At 43.1% G+C, this 24,077-nt stretch overlaps 2 protein-coding genes across 2 annotated transcripts; one reads left to right on the plus strand and one right to left on the minus strand.

Annotated features, from left to right (window-relative positions):
- Positions 1 to 1,590: 1,590 nt before the first annotated feature.
- RBMX2 (RNA binding motif protein X-linked 2) lies at positions 1,591 to 12,626 on the minus strand. The gene is made up of 6 exons (XM_005911871.3): positions 12,542 to 12,626; positions 12,228 to 12,343; positions 11,057 to 11,108; positions 4,447 to 4,576; positions 2,669 to 2,846; positions 1,591 to 2,214 (listed from the first exon to the last, which is right to left on the minus strand). The coding sequence occupies exons 1-6, from the start codon at positions 12,604 to 12,606 to the stop codon at positions 2,150 to 2,152; spliced, it is 606 nt and encodes a 201-aa protein (XP_005911933.2). The 5' UTR covers positions 12,607 to 12,626; the 3' UTR covers positions 1,591 to 2,149.
- An 8,821-nt stretch (positions 12,627 to 21,447) lies between these two features.
- Positions 21,448 to 22,455, plus strand: GPR119 (G protein-coupled receptor 119). Its single transcript, XM_005908299.2, has one exon. It carries the CDS (start codon positions 21,448 to 21,450, stop codon positions 22,453 to 22,455), a length of 1,008 nt encoding a protein of 335 aa, XP_005908361.1.
- Positions 22,456 to 24,077: the final 1,622 nt, after the last annotated feature.

The raw sequence follows: 24,077 nt of genomic DNA on the forward strand, positions 1-24,077 counted from the left end.
AAGCAGGTTGGTATACCTGGCTAGCCAAAAGGTGGAAACAACCCACATGTCTATCCATTCAGGAGTGGCAAACAAAACATGGAATATCTATACAATGGGACATTATCCATAAAAACGAATGAGGTGTCTGGAGAAGGGAATGGCTACCCACTCCAATATTCTTGCCTGGACAATTCCATGGACAGAGGAGCCTGGAAGGCTACAGTCCATGGGATCACAAAGAGTTGGACACGACTGAGTAACATTTTCACTGATACAATATGGATGCACCTCAAAAATATTATACTAAGTGAAAGGCCCCAAACACAAAAGGCCACATGTACAATTCCACTTACATGAAATGTCCAGAATAGGTAAATCTACAGGAACTGAAAGCAGATTGGTAGTTGCCAGGGACAAGGAGGAGGAGGGGATGGGGAGGAGCTGCTTAATGGGTATACAGGGTTTCATTTTGGGGTGATGAAAATATTTTGGAACTAGATACGGTTGGTGGTTTTATAACACTGTCAATGTACCAAACTGCACTGAATATTCCCTTTAAAATGGTTAATTTCAAGATAAATATCGTATACTAACACAGATATACGGAAGATGGTACTGATGAATTTGCAAGGCAGACATGGAGAAACATAGAAAACAGACTTATGGACACAGCGAGAGGGGAGGAGAGGGTGAGATGTACGGAGAGTAACATGGAAACTTTCAATAACATATGTAAAATAGATAGCCAATGGGAATTTATTGTTATGTCTCAGGGAACTCAAACAGGGGCTCTGTATCAACCTAGAGGGTTGGGATGGGGAGGGAGATGGGAGGCTCAAGAGGGAGGGGACATATGTACACCTATGGCTGATTCACGCTGATGTTTGATTCATGCTGAAAAAAATAAACTTTTGACAGAAAACAGGGAAGGGAGGAGGGTTCTGATGGGGAACAAAGTGGCAATTCATGTATCCCAATACAATATTGTAAAGTTAAAAAATTAAAAAAAAATAAAAAAATAAAAAATAAATTAATTTTAAAAAATAAATAAATACTTTTTTAAATGGCGAATTTCATGTGAATTTCTTCTCAATCAAATACATAAATAAGTTATAAGGAAAAAAATGTAGACATATCAACCAAAACAAAAACAGCAAAATTGAAAAAAAGATGTCTACAATTTCAAAAAACAGGGGGCAGGTAGGCAAAAATAAGGAAGGAGCAGGCTGATGTTAAGAATCCTTATCACATTCATAGCAACCTGTCTGAACCTAGTTAAGCCACACTTCTCTGCTCAGTGGTTATAGCTGCCAACTGGAAAGGTTCTTAACATGTAGCACAAAGACTGGAATTCTAGAACTGTCTGGTATTTCTCCTTCCTGGCCATTTCATCATAAATTGGGGTCATGAATTCAATGGCCATATTTATAAACCCAGATTTAGTTAGGTACATGCTCTGGTAAGTACCAAAAGTACCAAGTATATTCCCAGGGACAATGGATTCTGCTCAAAAATCCAGGACATTTAGCTGTTAAAACTACAGCTCTCTTGATGATTAGTATACTCAAGGGATCAAAAGAATTCATTCTCAGAGACTTTACATGTAAATATAGTAAAAGAATAACTGAATTTCATTGTATTTGAAAAATACAGTTCATTTTTAATTCTACCGTGCTGAATAGCTGAACAGGCTGCGGCATCAGTGATGCCTGAGCTCCCTGGGATTAGAGGACTCTGGGTCCCGGGAGTGCCGGGACCTTTTATGCCGGTGGGATTTATCTTGGTGCCTACTTCTACTCCTGTGACTACGCCCCTCAGAGCACCTGTCATGCCGCCCCTCAGAGCGCCTGTCATGCCATCTGGAATGTATGTCTGAGCTTCGACCCCTGTCTCTCTCCCTGTGCCTGTCTTCTCTCTCTTCCCTCCTGCTTGATGACTTGTGTTCATGCTTGGACTTCTCCTTTCTTGGCTCCCTCTCTTGGTCCTCCGTTCCACTACGGCAGGTCATCCTGACCTCAGGGGAACTGGGGTGGGACTTCCGCACCTCCCTGGACTCTGACTTCTGACCCTTCTCTGCCTTCTCTGAGTGCTTGCCACTGTGCTTTTTAGAGCCCGGGTCATCCTTTTCCTTTATCATCTTGCTTCTGGGCAATGAAGAGGAGGCTGGCTACTCTGCCTGTACCTCCCGGCCAGTCTTCTGTCTTTCTTTTTTTTTCTTTTCTTCCTTTTTGTCTGGAGGAAAAGAGGGGCACAATCAGTAAGAAAAAGAAGATGGAAAAGATGGAGGATATACAAAAGAAAAGCATGCTTGGCAGCAGCATGAAACACTCACGGTCTCTACTTCTAGAAAAGTGCCTCCAAGAATGCAATCTGGATGTCTGTCACCCTTAATATGTCAGGTCGCTGTATAAGGCAACTCCAGCTCTTAAGTCTCTCTCTAAAGACCCTACCTCCAAACAGTCACGTTAGGTACCAGAGGGTTAGGACTTCAATGTACACATTTTGGTGGCCAGAATTTAGCCCACAGCATTAGTCTTCTGCTGATACTTCTTCTTTCCCAGTTAAAGTAAGGTTCCCCACACCTGCCCCCTTCACACTTGAGAACTGACTACCAACTCTCAGTGAAGGCTAAGAAGAGCAAACATTAAGCCTACCCAGAATCTTCTCATAGGCCTTAACCATTTACCTTTTTTGTGTTTTTTGGTGGGTTTGTCATCTTCAGAGCCCTCAGATGAACTTGGCGGAGGAGTATGAGTCCCACAGCCCCTCTCCTGCAGCTCTCTGGTCACCTCATCCATTTCTTCTGAGTCCTCAGGAAGTCGATAGTTAGATACATGATCCACTCGGATAGTTCTTCCTTTGATCTAGGACAGACAGGCACTGCTTTAGCAGATAGCTAACTACTTGCTACCAAACACAGCCTTCTATCTATTTGAACCCAGCTGCAGAAATCCATGGTTTGAACCATTCCCATTATCCTCTTGCTAATTCTGTTTCTCAGAAAATCTCAAAAGCAGACCTGCTCAAGTGATGTGTCACAGCACACATCCCTACACATTCGCTCAACCCTGGGGGCAGTCAGGTAGAGCCTGGGGCAGCTGGAGATCCTGGGAGCCTCATCAGTTTATCCCAGAGTTCTATATAAATATCTCCATGTTATAAGTGTGCCATGAAGTGAAAAGAGCCTGGGAAGTACTGCCCCAAAGCATAAGCAGCATGGAAAACTGCAAGAGTTTAGATGCACAAACATGAATTACCTTCCATCTGTAACATTAATTTACGGTGAAACACACTGTTAAAAAGCCTGGAAGCCAAAAGGAATTCCTAAAATTCAGCTCAATGCTACAGCTGCTTTCTCAACACAAATGGATGAGGCCAAAGCAGAACAATAGCTGGGAGGGGGTAAGGAATCTAGAAAGGACTACTTTCTTTTCTCTTAAGCCCTCACTGCTTGCTCCACCCCCACCATACTGGAACCACTGGCTCATGCTGATACTATCACTGCGAATCCCAACTCTCCAGGTGAACAACAAAAAATTAAACCTTCACTTAAAACAAAAACATTCGGGCAGATACAGACTTATTCTATAGGCAATGCCATCAGAAATGTGAAATGTCTGGCTTTTACTGTTCCATTCAAGAGCAAGTTTTTACTCTTACCCCTAAGCCTGAGTACTTTCACCTATCCCATTCCACCATAAAAGGTGGAATAAAGTCACCTTTTATGGTGACTTCCTTTCACTGCTGGTGCAATCAGTGACAAATTCTCCAAGTCAAGAGTCACCCCTCCAACCTGTGACAATGCTCATTCAATGGCAGTGCTTTGGGAGCATGTGGAGCATAGATAACCCTGACTTGCCCCATCCCTTTTTATGTCTCACTCTCATGTCATCACTCACCGTCTCACTTACAAGGGTGGAGGAGAGAGAATAGAGGACAGAAAACTTCAGAATGAGTTACTTTCATAGACTTTGTCATGAGATTTTAACTAGAGAATTTTCAGGGCCCAGTACTGCTAAGTCAATGGAGACATATGAGAGACATACATGGCTAGGTCCTCAGCCACAAAACCATGATAGAACCCCAAATTCTCTGATACAGGACAGCATTAAACAGCAGTGTTTGCTAGTCTCTTTGCCCTCCAATACAGCAGAAATGAGAGTGGAGTGTGAGGAAGAAAAGGTGAAAAACAGATGCCTGGTTGGGTGCAAGATGAAGGGGAGTGGGGGGTCATGGTACCTATGCTCCTGAGGACATAGCTTGCTAAGTGATGGGGAAAAGAAACACATGTTGACAGGGTCATGAGCCAACGGAATTATTTCCTGGGGTCATTTCCCAGTCAGTATGTCCCCACACCTCTGCAACCCAGCTGACCAGTACTGCCCTTGAGCCTGCAGTCATCAGCTGGGAAATGAAACTGAAACCCTACACAATGGAAAAGTTCTGCTCAGTAAGCATACTCACCTTGATCCCATTAAAACTGTCAACAGCCAGAACTGTGCTCCTCTGGTCTTCATAGCAGAGGAAACAGAATCCTTTGGATTTCCCAGTCTTCTTGTCCCGTACCAGATTAATGTTAACAATCTCCCCGTATCTATTTAATTTATAAAAGAGTAAGACACTATTGATTTAAAATGTAAAAACTTTCAGATTGGATGACAAAACAAAATTCAAATAATATAATCTGTACAGGAGACACACTGAGAACAAGATGACAAAGAAAGGTTAAAAATTAAAAGTTAGAAAAAGATATATCACGAACACCTAATTTTAAAAATGGGTGGTAGTATTAAGATCAAAGATGAATTCAAGGCCAACCAAAAGAAGCATTTAAATGTGACTAAGAGGGCTCTTTTACACAGAAAAAGGTCCTAATACATAAGTCATGAAATTTTATACATAAATTAACACATCCAAAATTTTAATTAAAAATACAAAGAGCAACTAAGAGTGAAAGTTATTAGAGATTTTAACACACCACTTTGAGTTCACAACACATAAAATTGAGAAAAATAAGTCCGAGGAATTAATATAAAATTTTATAACTACAAATAAACATATACTTAATAATATAACAATTACATTGTTAAAAATATTAACATCAGACTAGTAGATATACAGATATATTCGACTGTACAAAGAGTTTCTTCTCAAGAATCCATGAAACACATATTAAAACTGACTGTAGACTAGATCTCAAAGTAAACCTCAATCATCTCCAAAAACAGCACAGACCATGTTCTCCAATCATAATGTGAAACAGCTGGGAACAATAATTTCAAAACAAAAAATGCCCTAACTAGAACTTGAAACCTGTTCTCCAGGCTAACTACTGGATGAAAGAGAAAGTGAAATAAAATAAAGAAATCATGGTAGACTATTTAGAAAACAACAAAAATGGGAATATATACCAAAACTTAGTGTCTGTGTGTGTTAAGTCGCTCAGTCTTGTCCGACTCTTTGCGACCCCAAGCACTATAGTCCGCCAGGCTCCTCTGTCCATGGAATTCTCCAGACAAGAACACTGGAGTGGGTTGCCATTTCCTTCTCCAGGGGATCTTCCGGAACCAGGTCTCCTGCATTGCAGGCAGATGCTTTACCGTCTGAGCTACCTTTACCTTTACCGTCTGAGCCCACCAAAACTTACAGGATGTGGCTAAAACCACACTCAGGAAAATCTGTGACATTAAAGAATTTTATTGTTAAAAAGGAAAGGGGAATTCCCTGGCAGTCACAGTGGTCAGGACTTGGTGTTTCACTGCCAGGGTTCAGGTTCAAACCCTGGTCAGGGAACTAAGATCCCACAAGCCACAGGGGAGCGGGGGATAGTAAATCTTAGGAAGGTAGGTGGAAGTTAATAAAGACATAATTTAATGAAAAAAAATAGAAAAAATTCTGCCTTACTCATTATATAAAAATTAATTCCAGAAAAGTTAAAGCTTCATAAACTTAAAACTACAGTCATAAAAATACAATAGTAACTGATGGAAATGTTATACCTCAGCCCCAGATCTAGCATCTTACTTAAAAGAAAACACTAGAAACGATTCAACTATGGTATTCAGCTATTTAACACTATTTAATATTGTAGGTATTGGCCCATGCAATTAGACAGGAGAAAACAGATATAAAAAAAGAGTAAATATATGTGTATGTATAACTGACACACTTTGCTGCACAGCAGAAACTAGTACAACACTGTAAATCAACTATACTCTAATTTTAAAAACTAATTTAAAAATGAAAAAGTAAAGCTATCTCTGTATGAAGATTATATATGACGATATATATAGAAAACCCAAGAGAAGCAATGATAAACAATGTTAAAAACAAACAATATAACAAATCTGTAGGATAACAGGATATAAAGACGACAAAAATAAACCACCCTCTTACAAACAATAATCATAAGATATAAGGAAAGAGGAGCCCCATTTGTAACAGCAACAGCAAAAAGGTAAACTACTTAGAAATAAATCTAACAACAAGGAATCTACAAGGTCTATGCAGAGAAAACGCTTAAAAACTGCTGAAAGACACAAACACAGTTTTCAATAAATATAAAGACACCTCTTTTTCTGGCATAAGATGACTCAACATTATAAAGATATCAAAATCACCTCCCAAGTTAGTACTTATGTATAAGGGTGACACTCCAATTTGCTGGGGGAAAATATGGAGTTTTGAATAAATGCTGTTGGGACAACTAGATAGCCATTTGAAAAAATATGAAATTGGGTCCATATCTCACACTACACATCAGAATAACTCTAAATGGATCAGAGATTTCAATGCATAAAATTGAAACCATACAAGTATTAGAAGAGAACGTGAATGGGTGGGAAGAAATACTTTCTAATTATGACTCAAATCCAGAAGCAATAAAAGACTGATAAATTTGACCACTGCTGCTGCTGCTGCTGCTGAGGTGCTTCAGTCGTGTCCGACTCTGAGCGACCCCATAGACGGCAGCCCACCAGGCTCCGCCATCCCTGGGATTCTCCAGGCAAGAACACTGGAGTGGGTTGCCATTTCCTTCTCCAATGCGTGAAAGTGAAACGTGAAAGTGAAGTGGCTCAGTCGTGTCTGGCTCTCAGCGACCCCATGGACTGCAGCCTACCAGGCTCCTCCATCCATGGGATTCTCTGGGCAAGAGTACTGGAGTGGGGTGCCATTGCCTTCTCCAGCAATTAGAGGACAGACTATACAGGGACAGCATGAGGGAGTTTGGGGGATGATGGAATTGTCCTTCATCCTAATTGTGAGGGTGATTACACAAATCTATTCAAGTATTAAAAAGAAAAATCTCATAGGACTGTACATCCCCTAAAAAGTCAATGTTACCATAAGATCATTTAAACACATGAATAAATGAACACATAAAAATTTAAAAATAATAAGTTTGCAAAGAAAAAAAAAATCACAATAAACAAAGTCAAATGACAAACTAGGAGAAAACGTCTGCAATTTACATCACAGATTAAGGCTAGAAAGCCATTTTTTTTTTTCCTTTTGCTATAAAGGACATTATCAGGACAACTGGAAGTCAAATAAAGTCTATAGATTAGATAACAGTGTAACAGTGTTGATTTCCTGAATTTGATCACTATCCTGAAGTTAAATGTCCAGGTATTTTGGGAAATACACACTGAAGAATTTAGGGGTAAATGTGCATCATGTCTGCAATTGACCCCCAAATGGTTCAGAAAAAAAAATAATATGCATATAGGTGAAGAGAAATAATAAAGCAAATGTGATAAAATGCTAACATCTGGGGACTCTGAGTAAAGGGGATATAGGTATTCTTCATTCTATTTCATAACTTTCCTGTTTTAACCCAGAAATTATTTCAAGTATTTCAAAATAAAAAGTAAAAGAAAAAAGAATACAGGAGCTGGCTTGACAGGATAACTACAGACCAAACTGGGACAGTTTGAGCATCAAGAAATAATAATAATGGCAATGTAGGATAACACATCAAATTAAAAAAATAAGTCCACAGCAATACAATACATGATAAAGTGTTAAAAACAATGAGTTAATATCCTTAATACATGAAGGGCTCTTGTAAAATCAGTAAGAAAATGAGGAACACACTAACAGGGAAAAAATAGGCAAATGATCTTAATAGACAATTTACAAAGAAAAAGAATAAGGGCCTATAAATCTACGAAGAGATGTTCTACCTCCCGGATGATGAAATAAAGGCAAAGTAAAATAATAATGAGAAATCATATGGCAATATTTTCTTAAAATAACCATTACTGATTAGGATTCAGGAAAATGAGCATTCCAGTCAGAGTGAAAACTGATACAACCTTTTCAGAGAGTAATTTGACAATGTTTATAAATTAATGTCATGAAGGAAACCATCAGGGAGGCATACAAAGATGTATATATCACAATGTACACTGCAGTATAATTCATAACAGCAAAATATTGGAAATAATGCCCAACATTGAAAAGAAGACAATAAATACATAAAGATGTTAACATTTTTTTCTTAAAGCAAAATATTGGATAATCTTGAAAAGAAGACAATTTTATTTTTTCCTTAAAGAACATTATTTCATTTTCTTTTTCCCAAATGTTCTACAACAACTATACATTATTCTGATAATCAGAAAAATATTTTTTGAAAGCCACTGTTGTCAGTGACACAGGCAATCATCATGGAGAGCAATGTGTGGAGCCAAAACAGAGAACTGGAATAAACACACACACTAGTGATCATCACTCAATGAAAATAAGACAAAAACAGCTCCCAGGTGGAAGACTGAACAAGGCAGAGCTACCACAGTGTGGAAGTTATAGGCTGTACCTACTGTGAACTTCCCAATACCCAAGAGTTGGAAAAAGCAGCCTCAGGCCCTGTCAGGGCCCTCTACCATGGCCTTTTTCTTGCCCAATTTCTTTTACACGGCCTTCTGTCCTATATATGGCCCAACCAATCAGCCAGGGACCTCTGCCCACTGGATGGTCCAACCATTCCCTGCCATGGCAATGCCTCTGCCAGGGTGTGCCAGCCACTGTCTGCTTACCCAACCTCTTTTATCATGGTTCTCTGCCTGAGGACTCCACAGTCCAGGGGTCATGGCTCTCTGCTGCTCTGAGCTGCCAAGGCCTTCTGGCACCTATGGACTAACTACTCTGTGTAGCTTTGCGGTTGTACCCAAACCCTCTCCTACCAGCTGCCACTACTAATGTGAGCTGCCAAGACTCTCTCCCACCTAGTGCTGCTGCTATCATCCCGTAGCAGAATGAAGAATATAAGATTCTCCTATTCATTCTTATCCCTCATCAGCCTGTGATTCTCAGTCTCCAGTTAAAGAGACTGGCTCTGCTCACTAACCTTACACTCAACTAGAAACAACAACGAAAAAAACTACTGCCTAAAACTTTTGCTTTTTTCCCAGTTTCTCTGTGCTTTGCCCTAATCCTACAGTGCCACACAGGTGTGGACCCAGAATGGCCCCATGATCATGAGTTACCCCTAGATTATAGGAGCCCGAGGAAATGGGCCAACAGAGTACCTTCCTAGGAGTTCCAGTCTGTTCCAGTGTAGGCTTCAGTGAAAAGACAATAAAAATAGACCAGAATCTCCAAGACAGGCTCCTATATCAACCAACTTCTTGGATTTGGCACATTGGAGAGTTACAGAACCATGTCCTGGGACTGATCTAGACCAGAACAGAAGCTTCAGGCCCCCCGATGCAGGGAGGCCAGTCAGTCTAGAGTTAAAATAAATGGGCTTTTGTGATGCCATAAAATGCATTACAACTTCCTGATGTTCAAGCTGGTTTTAGAAAAGGCAGAGGAACCAGAGATCAAATTGCCAGCATCCGCTGGATCATGGAAAAAGCAAGAGAGTTCCAGAAAAACAACTATTTCTGCTTTATTGACTATGCCAAAGCCTTTGACTGTGTGGATCACAATAAACTGTGGACAATTCTGAAAGAGATGGGAATACCAGACCACCTGACCTGCCTCTTCAGAAATCTGTATGCAGGTCAGGAAGCATCAGTTAGAACTGGACATGGAACAACAGACTGGTTCCAAATAGGAAAAGGAGTACGTCAAGGCTGTATATCGTCATCCTGCTTATTTAACTTCTATGCAGAGTACATTATGAGAAACACTGGACTGGAAGAAACACAAGCTGGAATCAAGATTGCCGGGAGAAATATCAATAACCTCAGATATGGAGATGACACCACCCTTACGGCAGAAAGTGAAGAGCAACTCAAAAGCCTCTTGATGAAAGTGAAAGTGGAGAGTGAAAAAGTTGGCTTAAAGCTCAACATTCAGAAAACGAAGATCATGGCATCCGGTCCCATCACTTCAAGGGAAACAGATGGGGAAACAGTGGAAACAGTGTCAGACTTTATTTTTTTGGGCTCCAAAATCACTGCGGATGGTGACTGCAGCCATGAAATTAAAAGACGCTTACTCCTTGGAAGGAAAGTTATGACCAACCTAGAGAGCATATTCAAAAGCAGAGACATTACTCTGCCAACAAAGGTCTGTCTAGTCAAGGCTATGGTTTTTCCTGTGGTCATGTAAGGATGTGAGAGTTGGACTGTGAAGAAGGCTGAGCGCCGAAGAATTGATGCTTTTGAAGTGTGGTGTTGGAGAAGACTCTTGAGAGTCCCTTGGACTGCAAGGAGATCCAACCAGTCCATTCTGAAGGAGATCAGCCCTGGGATTTCTTTGGAAGGAATGATGCTAAAGCTGAAACTCCAGTACTTTGGCCACCTCACGCGAAGAGTTGACTCATTGGAAAAGACTCTTGATGCTGGGAGGGATTGGGGGCAGGAGGAGAAGGGGACGACAGAGGATGAGATGGCTGGATGGCATCACTGACTCGATAGACGTGAGTCTGAGTGAACTCCGGGAGTTGGTGATGGTCAGGGAGGCCTGGCGTGCTGCGATTCATGGGGTTGCAAAGAGTCGGACATGACTGAGTGACTGAACTGAACTGAAAATGCATTACGGAAGCAAACTACTCTGCTGACCCAGAAGGTAAGAAATAAAAAAGTGACTTACTAAAAAGAAGGAAAAAAAGGTGACTTACTGTGAGAACACACAAATGATGTCCCCTTCAGTCAGTTCATAAGGAAGTCCCCCTCAAAAAGAGAAACACATTTCAGTTCAGCAAACACTTACCAAGTGTCTACAATGTACCATGCATGCACTAGGCCAGGCACTGGGATGCAAATCAGAATAAGCAACAGGGCCTTCCCTCAAAGAACCTAGTCTAATGCAATGACAGAAGCACACAGAAAATGCAGCAGTAATACAGAAAAAGGAGTGATTAACTTTGAGTGGAAAATCTGGGGTCATCCCTAACCAAACTAACCCCCCTCACACCCAAAATCTTCTGGACAAAGCAGATAGTTTCCAGCACAAAACTTGGCTTCCAAAAACATATCTTGAACTCATGTGCTCTCTATCTGCAAATTCACAGCTAAGGTCCAAAATCAGTTTAAATATGCAAATATTAACCCCATCTCACAAGGACTAAGGATTATAAAGTCAATTGTTAAGCATTTCATAGGAAATAATTTTCCCTGCAAATGTTTCCTTCCTCATCAATAGAATGGGGATATTACAGTTCTAACTTCACAGAATTGTTATAATAGTTAAATAAATGGAAATAAAATGCTTAACACAATGTCTGGTGCAATAACCTCTTTGAATAAACTGTCAAATTACCGCATATGACACAAAGTGAATATAGAGATGGTGATATGGCCACGGATAGAAGGCAGGAGATAATTAGATGAGGAAAATAAACTCTGAGGGAAGGAGAATGAGGAGGGGAGGGAGTTGGCAGTAATATGAGATAGGGGCTAAGACCATGAGTTCTAGAGTGCCATAGTTCTGGCTGTTCCACTTCCTAAGCTATGTGACCTGAAGTCATTAACTTCTCTGCACCTGTTTCTTTAGTTGTATAAATGGGGAGGGACAGGGGGATGGTAGTAACGGTATCTGAGAAACCAAGTGGCACGATTCTCAGCACAGTGAACGGCCGGCAGTACCTATTATGAGCACTGACTTGGCAGAGAGAGCAAATTAGAAATGGGAAGAAAACAGACAAGGAAAACGTATTTACAGAGAGAGAGCGGAAGGGAATAAATGTGGGTGGTGAATGTCGGGAGGAATGTAAGGCGGGAACGCTGAAATGTTAGGAAGCAGGGCAGGAGGGAAGGAGGAGCCCTACGAGAGGAAAACGTGGGCCTCACCCAGGAAGATCCAAGCGCTGTCCTTGTACTCGTTGTGCCAAGACACCTTCTCCGCCACCCCCAGTTCGACCTCACGCTCATTCAGCTCATTAATCAGCTTCACTTTAGTTAAAGGGCTAAACCGGAAGGAAAAGCGGGCATGTAAGCGCGCCCTGGCCTGAGGTACAACAGAACAAAACCGAGAGACTAATTTTCTAGACTCCCCGCCTCTCCCGCCCGTCAGCCCCGCAGATGCTCTACCACCTCAGCCCGGGTGGGTTGGCCCCGGGCCCCAGTTCCCCCGACCCCTCCTTAGAGGACAGTTAAGGCCTTACTTCATCTCCGCGGGTTCAGGCTCAGAACCTAGGAAGCAACTTCCCGGAGAAGCCGCAAGACGCATGCGCGGTCCCGGCGCCTCGCGCCCATTGCTTGCCGCGGAGCTTGCGCCACGCCGGAAGAGCACTGGCGCGCCGGGGGCGTAGCGCCTGAGCACTAGAGCTAGCAGCGGCTTTCCTCCTTCGGCGCTGCTCGCTCTTTAATCAGAGAGTTTTTCTCTGGTCCATTTGTACGTTCCTCCGAAAAACTGGGCAAGGGTGCGAGCCTGGTCTGTTCAGGACTCCTAGCTCCTGGACGACACCTGGCATTGATTAGCTTAGCTACAAATGTTTGCTGAATTAAGACTGAAAAAGTGCCTGATACGGCGACTTAAGTCGTAGCCTTCGCTCCCAAATTCCGCCTCCATCCTTCACTCCCAGTCAGTAACTCACACGCGCACCCCCAAGAAAGCATCCTTGTTCAAGAGTGACGGCAGAAAAGTAAAGAAGATATCTGAAAGGGTGAATTTTTTTCTCTCTCTCAAATCCCAATGCATAGGCAACTGACAAGTATACCGCCGTAAGCTGAATTGCATACCCAGACTTGTGTGAAAAGCTGCTACCCCTTTTCCACAGTCTCCTACGGGAGGTAGAAATTCGTATTGTTAAATTAATAGCTAACAGTTGAGCAGACAATACTAAATTGTGTGCTAATCAATTCATATGCATTGGCTTTCTATCCTCACAACAGCCCTGTGATGTCTGTGATACAATTACTCTCTCCATTTTATAGAAGAAACTGAGGTTCAAAGGAGTTAAATATTAATGGTTTGAAAGGTACTCTGTCTACCGTCTGGTTGATTTATGAATCCATACTGAGCATCTATATATGTTTTGTACAGAAAGTCTGTAGACAGAATTGTAAGGTTGGGTTCTTTGCCTTCAAAGAGCTGATAATATCATTGAGCATACAGGATATATCTGCTTTATAGATTTCACTCCAGAAATAATCAGGAACCTATAGAAGAGGTGGTGACATAATAGTGTGCGAATAAACCATATTGAGGATTTAATCCATCTTGCACATGTTCACATCAGTATCTGGTCTGAGACCATGCATGGTCTAAAAGTGAAATTCCGGAGCTGTGTAGTTCTCTGTGTAGCCCTAGCTCAGGACCCCTGAAACTAGGCACTTCGTAAAAGTACTTTGATGATGACGGTGATGATGACAACTGTACCCTCAATGGTTCACCATGTACCCAATGTCTTGCTAAGAAGCAGAACAGAATCTGCCCATAAATGACAGTTTCTCTTCATTCATTCTGTGTCTCTTTCCTTCCCCCACTCCAACCCAGCTATTCATTAACTTGGTAGAATCACATTGGCAATGAAAACTAAACAGTGACAGATTGCATAGGGGTTTTATCTGCTCCTAGAAACCTTAGGTTGCCTAGTTGTAGGGTTGAAGTAGTCACTGCAAAGTGGTAAACTAGCTTGCAGTATTATCTGGCTGAATTCTTCCATCAACTATGAAATTAGAGAATTGGAGCAATACCTAGGCCTTGGTCATCAGAGTTCAAAAGGAAGCTGAAGCAAAAGAGGGGAGTAAGATCAACCAAATAATAGATACCTGGGATGGCAAACTCTGGTCCTCCTGTCAGACATTAAATTCAGAAGGTCCTCTGGATTCTCATCCCCTTTCCACTCAGACTTATGGAAATCTCTAGGCATCATCTTACCTACCAATTCCTACCAATTGGAAGTATATCCGTGGAGATGTCCCAGGCAAACTGGGAAGGTTTTCAGCTCTCCCAGCTTCTACTCCTTTCTTCACCAGTAACATTCATTTAGCACCCATTGAATGCAGAGCTCATTTCTAGGTTCAGTGGGTAGTGCTAAGGAAATTGACGGCAGTCCCCACATTCAAGGAAAGGCTCAACAATATGGCTAGTCAAATTCATCTCTCCACTTCTGAACACCACACTACATCCACATACACTTTCCCTCCTGACTTCTCTGTTTCAGGGAATGTTATCACCATTTTCCTTGTTGCCCATGTTCAAAAACAGGGATGTCATGCTTGTATTTCCCTATTCCTATTTACCCAAAGATATCTATCCAAACACCAATTCCTAATAACTGCGCCACTTCAGTGTCGGTCAAACACATCCTGTCTACTGTCAGTGATGTTCTGAGTCATCATCACATGCCTCCTAGCTCTTTCAGTACTCTTATAGCTGCCCCAGCCCCTATTCTTCAGTCTTTTCTCCAACTGCTCCCCCGCCCCATGAAGCCTCAGTTTCAGCCAGGCTCCACTTCTATCTGTTATCGCAAGGGCCCCTTTCATTATCCAACCTAGATACCTCTTCTGAGACATCCATATATCTCTGGGCCACTCACCTCTCTCTGACTGAAACCTGCCCAAGCTCCAAACTCCAATCAAGGCATTTCTCATTCAGGAAACTTTTCCTGACCTTACCAGCCTGCAGTGATGGCCCCCACTTCTGAACTCTGCAGTTCTTCACAGAACTACACAGTTCTTTTATGTTCTCCCCCTAGAAAGACTGTGAGGTCCTAGAAGGTAAAGACTGCATCTTTAAGCTCTCAGTACCTCAAACTTCAAACACATAGCAAGTGCACAATACAATTATTGGTTAATGAAACTGAAAATACAGCTATGGTTACCTTTATGGAAACACATGAGGGTAAAGGGAAAGAGGCTTTTATTTTCCCTTTGTCCCTTTCTACGCCATTATAATTTTCTTACCTTTACCCAGGTATCTTTTCTTTATCACATTTTCATTGCCATGTTACCTTGGCAGAAAGAGCATGAACTTAATTTTCTTGGCTTTTGTCTTTTATTCACCCATTCAACAAATATTTATTGAGCAACTATTATATGCTAGACACTGGTATAAGTGCTGGAGATATAACAGCAATCAAAGGAAGTGGAATTCCTGTCCTTATGGAGTTTACACTCTTATTGAGAAGAAGGAAAATTACATGAAAATACATCCAATCTTGATAAATACTATGCAGGAAAAATAAAGCAGCATTGGTGACAGAGAGCAGGAGAGTGTTGCTATTTTATAAACGGTGTCAGTCAAAGAAGCCCCTTCCCCAGTAAATGACATGAAGGCAGAGATCTACAAGAAGATGAGGAGCAACACTTGGAGATATCTGGGAGAAGAGTGCTGTAGGCAGCAGGAACAGTATGTGCAAAGGTCCTGAGACAGGAGTGTGTTTTAGAAACAAGCATGCCAGACTGGCTGGAGAGGAGCAGGCAAGGGGATGACAGATTTTTGTTTATTTAACAAAATCTGATTTAGTACCCACCACATGCTAGACACTTTTATAGGTACTTTATACATATTAATTCATTTACTTCTCACAGCAACCCTATGAAGGAGATACTATTGTCCCCATTTTGCTGATGAGGAAACTGAGGCACAGAGAGGTCAAGTCACTTGCCCTAGGTCACATAACTGATAAATGGGGGAACCAGGATAGTGTGGCTCCAAAGTCTGTATCTTTAGCCTCTATGCACAGGATAAATGGGGGTCAGGGGAGCAGATCAGGTATGAACATATTGGGTGGCAACTTTGGATTTTACTCAATGTGAGGTGAGAAGACACCAAAGGATATTAGTCTGACTTACATTTTAGCAGGATCACCTTGGCCGCAGACTGGAGGTGGCCAAGGGTGGGGAAGTCAGGGGTGGGGAGGATGCATGGAAATGCCTAGGATAGAAGCAGGAAGACAAGTTGGGAAGCTCCACAATAATTCAGGCAAGAGATGATGGTGGTTTGCCTCAGGGTGATAGCAAAGGAGATGATATTCCATGCTGGTATCTTTTTACACTAAAAAAAAAAATAAGAACACGTCTAACACCAACATAAATCATATCCTGTGTTTGTTAGTGTTAAGGTACTGGTCTAGATGCGGGGGATACTACAGTGAACAAAACTACATGATTCCATCTCACAGTGTTGCCAGACACATACATATGTGAATAAATATACAAAAGGATGAGTGTTGCAGTGAAGACATGAGTGAAATGCTATTGGAACTATATAAGGCATCAATTCATTCTGACTGCTTGGGGTCAGAGGAAGCTGGGGATGGAAAGCAGATTGTTGTGTACTACAGAAAGGCAGGTAACAGTTGAACTGGACCTTGAAGGTAGTCACCTTGTAGATGGAAGATAGGGAATGGGCAAGAGCATCTCAAGCAGAGGAACCAGCAGAAGAACTACCAAAGGCAAAAGATTTGCATTTTTACAAAGTTGTCAGGTCATACCAATGTTCCTGATCTGTTTCAACCTTTGATGCACAAGAGACTAGAAGACAAGGCTTCCCTAGTGGCTCAAACAATAAAGAATCTGACTGTAATGCAGGAGACCCGGGTTAGATCCCTGAGTGGGGAATATTCCCTTGAGTAGGAAATGGCAACCCACTCCAGTATTCTTGCCTGGAGAATGCCATGGACAGAGGAGCCTGGTGGGCTGCAGTCCATGGAGTCACAAAGAGTTGGACACAATTAGCTGCTTTTGGAGAAGGCAATGGCACCCCACTCCAGTATTCTTGCCTGGAAAATCCCATGGACGGAGGAGCCTGGTGGGCTGCAGTCCATGGGGTTGCTAAGAGTCGGACACGACTGAATGACTTCACTTTCACTTTTCACTTTCATGCATTGAAGGAAATGGCAACCCACTCCAGTGTTCTTGCCTGGAGAATGCCATGGACAGAGGAAGCTGGAAGGCTACAGTCCATGGAGTCACAAAGAGTTGGACACAATTAGCTGCTTTTGGAGAAGGCAATGGCACCCCACTCCAGTATTCTTGCCTGGAAAATCCCATGGACAGAGGAGCCTAGTGGGCTGCAGTCCATGGGGTTCCTAAGAGTCGGACACGACTGAGCGACTTCACTTTCACTTCTCCCTTTCATGCATTGGAGAAGGAAATGGCAACCCACTCCAGTGTTCTTGCCTGGAGAATCCCAGGGACGGAGGAGCCTGGTGGGCTGCCCTCTATGGGGTCACACAGAGTCGGACATGACTGAAGCCACCCAGCAGCAGCAGCTGCTTTATTTTTCCTCCATGTGCTGTGCTTAGTTGCTCGGTCGTGTCTGACTCTTTGTGACCCCATGGACTGGAGCCCGCTAGGCTCCTCTGTCCATGGGGATTCTCCAGGAAAGACTATTGGAGTGGGTTGCCATGCCCTCCTCCAGGAGATATTCCCAACCCAGGGATCGAACTCAGGTCTCCCACATTGTGATCAAACCCAGGTGTCCCACATTGCAGGCAGATTCTTTACCATCTGAGCCACCAGGGAAGCCCTTTTCCTTCATTGTATTTATCAACATTGGATGGATATTCATGTCATTTTCCTTCTCCTCAATAAGAATGTAAACTCAACGAAAGCCTTTCCATGGACTTCCCTGGTGGTCCAGTGGTTAAGAATCCTCCTGCTAATGCAGGAGTCATAGGTTCGATCCTTGCTCCAGGAAGATCCCACATGCAGCAGGGCAATTAAGGCCATGTGTCACAACTACTGAAGTCCACATGCCCTAGAGCCTATGTTCCACAACAAGAGAAGCCACTGCAATGAGAAGCCTGCACATCACAATGAAGAGTAGCCCCCTGCTCATCCCTACTAGAGAAAGCCCTCGTGGAGCAACAAAGACCCATTGCAGCCATGCTGCTGCTGCTGCTAAGTCGCTTCAGTCATGTCCGACTCTGTGCGATCCCATAGATGGCAGCCCACCAGGCTTCCCGTCCCTAGGATTCTCCAGGCAAGAACACTGGAGTGGGTTGCCATTTCCTTCTCCAGTGCATGAAAGTGAAAAGTGAAAGTGAAGTCGCTCAGTCGTGTCCGACTCTAGCGACCCCATGGACTGCAGCCTACCACGCTCCTCCATCCATGGGATTTTCCAGGCAAAAGTACTGGAGTGGGGTGCCATTGCCTTCTCCATTGCAGCCATAAATAAATACAATCTTTTAAAAAGCCTTTTCATATCCATCATAATCTCGTTTTCATCATCCCCGCAACACTGAGATGTAGGTATTATTATCCCCATGTCACACATGAGGAAGCCAAAGCTAAGTCAGAGAAGTGAAGTCATTTGTCCACACAAAAGCACAGGAATTGATGTAGGGGTAGCCCCCAAGTGTCCTGAATTCAGAGCCTGTGCTTTTGCCATTGGACAGTGGTCCCCACCCCTGGCTGCATATTAGAATCACTTGTGGATCTTTTAAAATTCCAGATGCAGAAGTCACATCTCAGACTAAGGACATAAGAATCCCTTGGTGTGTGACCCAAATGTCAGTACTTTGGGAATCAACAAATGTTTCTACTGCACAGTTAAAGTTAAGAACCATTTCCCTGGAGCATTTCATTAGAGGAGCATAAGCATCACCTGGGAGCTTGTTAGAAATGCAGATTCTTGGGAACGCCTCAGAACTAATGAATCCGAAACTCTGGCAGTGAGCCTCAAAAATCTGGGTGTTAACCAGCCCTCCAGGGGACTCTGATGCACTCTTGAATTTTAGCATGGCCTTGAAACAGCCATCTTGACTCCACACATAGAGTCAAGGGGCTGGGGAAACAAAAGCATGCCTTAGATCCAGGTATAAAATTAAACCAAGTGCTAAGCAACTGAAACCAGCCTCCCAATGGATGTACCAAAGAATAAGAACTGTTCAGGTTGGCAACCGGAATACCACCCCACAGGTTTTCTGATCCTTGTAAGAGAGACATCTGCCAAAGGCCCTCTCAGACTGTCAAAACATCCTGGAATATAATATTTGCTTCCAACTCTGCACCCTGCTTTCCATGCTCTCACTTAAAACACTAACCTTTCCCATTTGTGCTCTGACCCGAATTGAGTAAATAAGCTTCTAATCACTCTTCTCCCCACCCCTCTCTTCTTGGTATCCAAGATGAGAGTAGCATGCAAAAGGTTAGTTCTAATGTACCTGAGTAAATGGATATACAATCTAAAATAAGAATGAGCTACACAGCCACTCTCCCTGGCCCCATCTCACCTACCTCAGCAACACTGCTGTCCTTTGGTCTAACTCTATCACTGGAAAATGGAAAATTCCACAACCAAACATTAGCGCAGACACTTTCCAGAGTACAGCTCACCTCGCCTCCTGTCCCAGAGATAGCTCAAGTCAATAGGATCAAGAAAAACAAGGCTAATGTGATCCTGCAATCCCACTTCTGGGCATATATCTAGAGAAAACTATAATTCAAAAAGATACATGGACCCCAATGTTCATCGCAGCACTATTTACAATAGCCAAGACATGGAAACAACCTAAATGCCCATCAGCAGATGAATGGATAAAGAAGATGTGGCATATATAGACAATGGAATATTATTCAGCCATAAAATGGAATGAAACTGTGCCATTTGCAGCAACATAGACGGACCTAAAGATTATCATACCAAGTGAAGTAAGTCAGAAAGAGACATACAAATATCATATGATATCCCTTATATGTGGAATCTAAAATATGACACAAATGAGCCAGAAACAGAAACAGACTCACAGACACAGAAAACATACTTGTGGTTGCTAACAGGGAGGGGGGAAGAGGAGGGAGGGATTGGGAGTTTGGGATTAGTAAGTGCAAACTATTATATGTAGGATGGATAAACAACAGGGTCCTACTGTATAGCACAGGGAACTAGATTCAACATCCTATGATAAACCATAATGGAAAAGAACATGAAAAAGAATGTGTATATATATATGTAAAATGAATCAATTTGCTGTACAGCAGAAATTAACACAACATTGTAAATCAGCTATACTTCAATAAAATAAAATTCTTTAAAAAGAAAGGCAAGGTCACAGGATCAAGAAAGTACAAGGCAGGCACTTTCCTGGCAGTCTCATGGTTAGGACTCCACACTTCCACTGAAGGGGGCACAGGTTCAATCCCTAGTCAGGGAACTTAAGATCCCACATGCCACTTGGCGCAGCCAAAAAGAAGAAAGTACAAGGCTGGCAGCCACAACTCTTGACCAGAGACAGGGTCCAACATAAGGCAGAAATTTTTTCAATGAGTATACCCAACAGACAGCAGCTTTCAATAGGGAGCAGGCTCTCTTCTAAACTGAATGACAGCTAGTAACAATTCTCTTTTGCTTCTCTGGCCTTTCTGAATCACCAACTAATCAAGCTTTGAGGGACAAGAAATAGGGGACCAGCACACCCTATTTGAAAGAATTAGAATCTGAGGTGTTAGGAAATGAAAGATAAGAAACCACCAACATGTGTATAACTCTCCTGAAAGTATGCTGGACCCTAAAATAGCTTGCCTGCCCCACTTCCCACTTCAATGGATTATGGTCATCTTGCTTGATTAAAAGCAGTCATAATAGTAACTGAGAATTCGTTATCCAGAAAATGCTTAATTCAGCTGAGATTAGTTGTCAAGCTAGTATTTGAGTTTTAGGAAGAAAAGAAGTGGACATTTAAGATCAAGTTATGGAGGAAAAAATGTATGATTAGAGTCAATTATATCCTCTGGGAGACAGGAGACCTGATGAATGCCCTGGTCTCTCCAAACAAAGTCCTTGAAACATTAGTGAAGGGAGAAAGCCTGGCGAGACAACAGGAGGCAGGTACTTGGGAGTTGTCTAGTAACTTGGTTGTTGGAGGAGGGACTAGCTCAGGGCCGAGGGATACATCTGCGCTGGGGTTGCTGCCTTCAGATCACTGGAGAGGCAAGAGGCTGAGGACTGAAAACCAGAGAGGGAGTGATTCTCCATGACCAGCAGGATCCCAAAGACAGCCAGCCGCCAGCCTGGACTGCCAGCTCTGAACACACAGCTCCATCTCACCCAGCCCGTGAGAATTTGAGCTAAAGGGCCAGTATCCCCTGGTAAGTGGAAATCCTGCCACTTCAAGACATGGAATCATCTGTCTCATTTGGAGTGATCCTTGCTGTCCTGGCCTCCCTCATTATTGTTGCTAATGCCCTCGTGGCCATGGCGGTACTGTCGTTGATCCTCAAGAATGATAGCATCAGTCTCTGTTTCACCTTGAATCTGGCTGTGGCTGATGCCTTGCTTGGCCTGGCCATCTCTGGCCTAGTCACAGACCAGCTCTCCAGCCCGGCTCGGCCCACGGAGAAGACGCTGTGCAGACTTCGGATGGCATTTGTCACTTCTTCTGCAGCCGCCTCTGTCCTCACGGTCATGCTGATTGCCTTTGACAGGTATCTTGCCATCAAGCAGCCCCTCCGCTATTTCCAAATCATGAATGGGTTCATGGTCGGGGCCTGCCTTGCCGGGCTGTGGTTGGTGTCTAACCTCATTGGCTTCCTTCCCCTCGGGATCCATGGATTCCAGCAGACCACCTACAAGGGGTCCTGCAGCTTCTTCGCTGTGTTTCACCCGCGCTTCGTGCTGACCCTCTCCTGCGTCGGCTTCTTTCCAGCCCTACTGCTCTTTGTCTTTTTCTACTGTGACATACTCAAGATTGCCTCCACGCACAGCCAGCAGATCCGCAACACGGAGCATGTGGGAGCCCTGGCCAGGGCTCACCGGCCCCCACGGACCCCCAGTGACTTCAAAGCTGTGCGCACGGTGGCCATTCTCATTGGCAGCTTCACTCTGTCCTGGTCCCCATTCCTTATCACGAGCATTGTGCAGGTGGCCTGCCAGGAGTGCCACCTCTACCTGGTGCTGGAGCAGTACCTGTGGCTGCTTGGTGTGGGCAACTCCCTGCTCAACCCACTCATCTATGCCTATTGGCAGAAGGAGGTGCGGCAACAGTTCTCCCAGATGGCCCTGGCTATGAAGAAGTGGCTCGCCGCATGCCTTCTTCTTCTCTCGGCCAGGGATGGGGGTCCAGAGGGGCGCAGGGAAAGTGTGCGTTACATCACCACCATGTCCCACTCAGAGCTTGAAGGCTAAGATGGTAAAGGCAGACCAGTTTCAAAGTGCCTCTCCCTGGCTTCGCAGAGCCCCAACTAGGAGATCAGATAGAGCTATAGGGGAAAGAGAGCACTTGCTTCTGGCAACTGACCACCCCCTGTACCCCTGCACCCCCTCACCCTCTATAATCAGCTTCCCCATTTGCAAATCTCCATTCCTCCCTGCCCTTCTTTTGCAATGAGTGTGTTTCTCCTATACAGGTATACTTACTTAAAGCAACAAGTGTACTACTGGAAAGATGCTTAAACTCAAATCTTATTTTTGAATGCACTAAAACAGCATTGTCTAATAGAAATCTATTGCAAGCCACCTATGTAATTTTAAATGTTCTTGTAGTCATGTTAAAAAGGTAAAAATAGAAACAGACAAAATTAATGTTTCATTTGCCTCAATATACCTCAAACTTATTATTTCAACCTGTAATCAATATAAAATATCATACTTTTTTTCATGCTAAATCTTTGAAGTCTACTGTGTATCTTACCTTTACAGAACATCTCAATTCAAACTAGCCATGTTCCAAATGCTGAAGAGCTACACATGGACAGTGGCTATCAGATTAGACAGCACAGTATTAGAAAAATGAGGTTCTGTTCTTTGTAACTGCTTACTATAGTGATTGCTTTGATAAAATGAGGAGTCTTGCCCTCCCTGATATAATCAGACATTTTATGTAGTGAGGTTGTATAAATGTAGGAACCTGAAATAGATACTAAAGCTGGTCTTTTCCCATGCTTCATGGTGTTCAAAAGAGTGTTTCTTTGACAAATAGCCAGTCTTGTGATTATTTCTGCTGTTAACCCCCTACCCACCCAGCCCACCACCTTCTTAACTCTGTGGTGCCCCTTCCCCTCAGTTGGCCTCTTATGTCACTTGTAGCTTCTTGCTGGTGATGATGCTGAACCACAGATTCCAAGACACTTAAAGGGAAGAAAGGGGCAGGTACAAAAACATGGCACTGCCAAGCTCTCCACACTGGGCCCACTTTGCTCCTCAAAGCTTGACCTTCTGCCATTTACTCCCAAATTTGCATTTCCCTAAGAAATTCGGTTGCATAAGAGGATGCCTCCAAAATGGCCCAGGAGACTAGCCTCATCCTGCTCTCTTGTGGGTACAGAAAATGACAGTTGGCAACTGGGAATTATGCTCAGGGTCCCTCTGGGCAACCCTGGCAGCAGAAACTATAAGAGCATAGTGGGGAAGAAATCTAGGAGCCATGTTGAGCCATGTTGAGTTTCCTATAACCCTTTATCCAACCTCCTAGTCTCCACAATACATTCCTCGGAAGTTTGCCGCCTAAGGCTCTAAACTAGATTATTTCTCTAGAAAGCTGCCAAGTGGACAACAAAAATGGGAAAGGAAGAAACCAAAACAGTACAGATTGATTTGTCTGGGACTTGATGCCAAACAACCTTGGAAGGTTAACCCCTCGATATCTCTAAAAATGATGACTTGGGGATACATCTGAACCTAATGTGTAATGCCTAACTCTAAGAGGCCTCTGACAATTTTCATTCCAATCTCAAACTATGATGCTCAGAACCTGGATGGAATTGGCCTCTCAGAAGGATGCTTCGCACTTGGGTTTTCATTCCCCTTCA

This window comes from Bos mutus, chromosome X (assembly GCF_027580195.1).
Source record: "Bos mutus isolate GX-2022 chromosome X, NWIPB_WYAK_1.1, whole genome shotgun sequence".
In the NCBI taxonomy this organism is placed as follows: domain Eukaryota; kingdom Metazoa; phylum Chordata; class Mammalia; order Artiodactyla; family Bovidae; genus Bos; species Bos mutus.

Bases quoted from the DNA above. Each gene is read 5' to 3' on its own strand.
- RBMX2 (XM_005911871.3), bottom strand. From the start codon at position 12,606: ATGCGTCTTGCGGCTTCTCCGGGAAGTTGCTTCCTAGGTTCTGAGCCT. The intron at 2,847-4,446 runs GTGAGTATGCTT...TGTCTGTCCTAG, and splicing joins ACAGTTTTAATGGGATCAAG to ATCAAAGGAAGAACTATCCG. The intron at 2,215-2,668 runs GTAAATGGTTAA...CTTTTCCTCCAG, and splicing joins CACCAAAAAACACAAAAAAG to ACAAAAAGGAAGAAAAGAAA.
- GPR119 (XM_005908299.2), top strand. From the start codon at position 21,448: ATGGAATCATCTGTCTCATTTGGAGTGATCCTTGCTGTCCTGGCCTCC.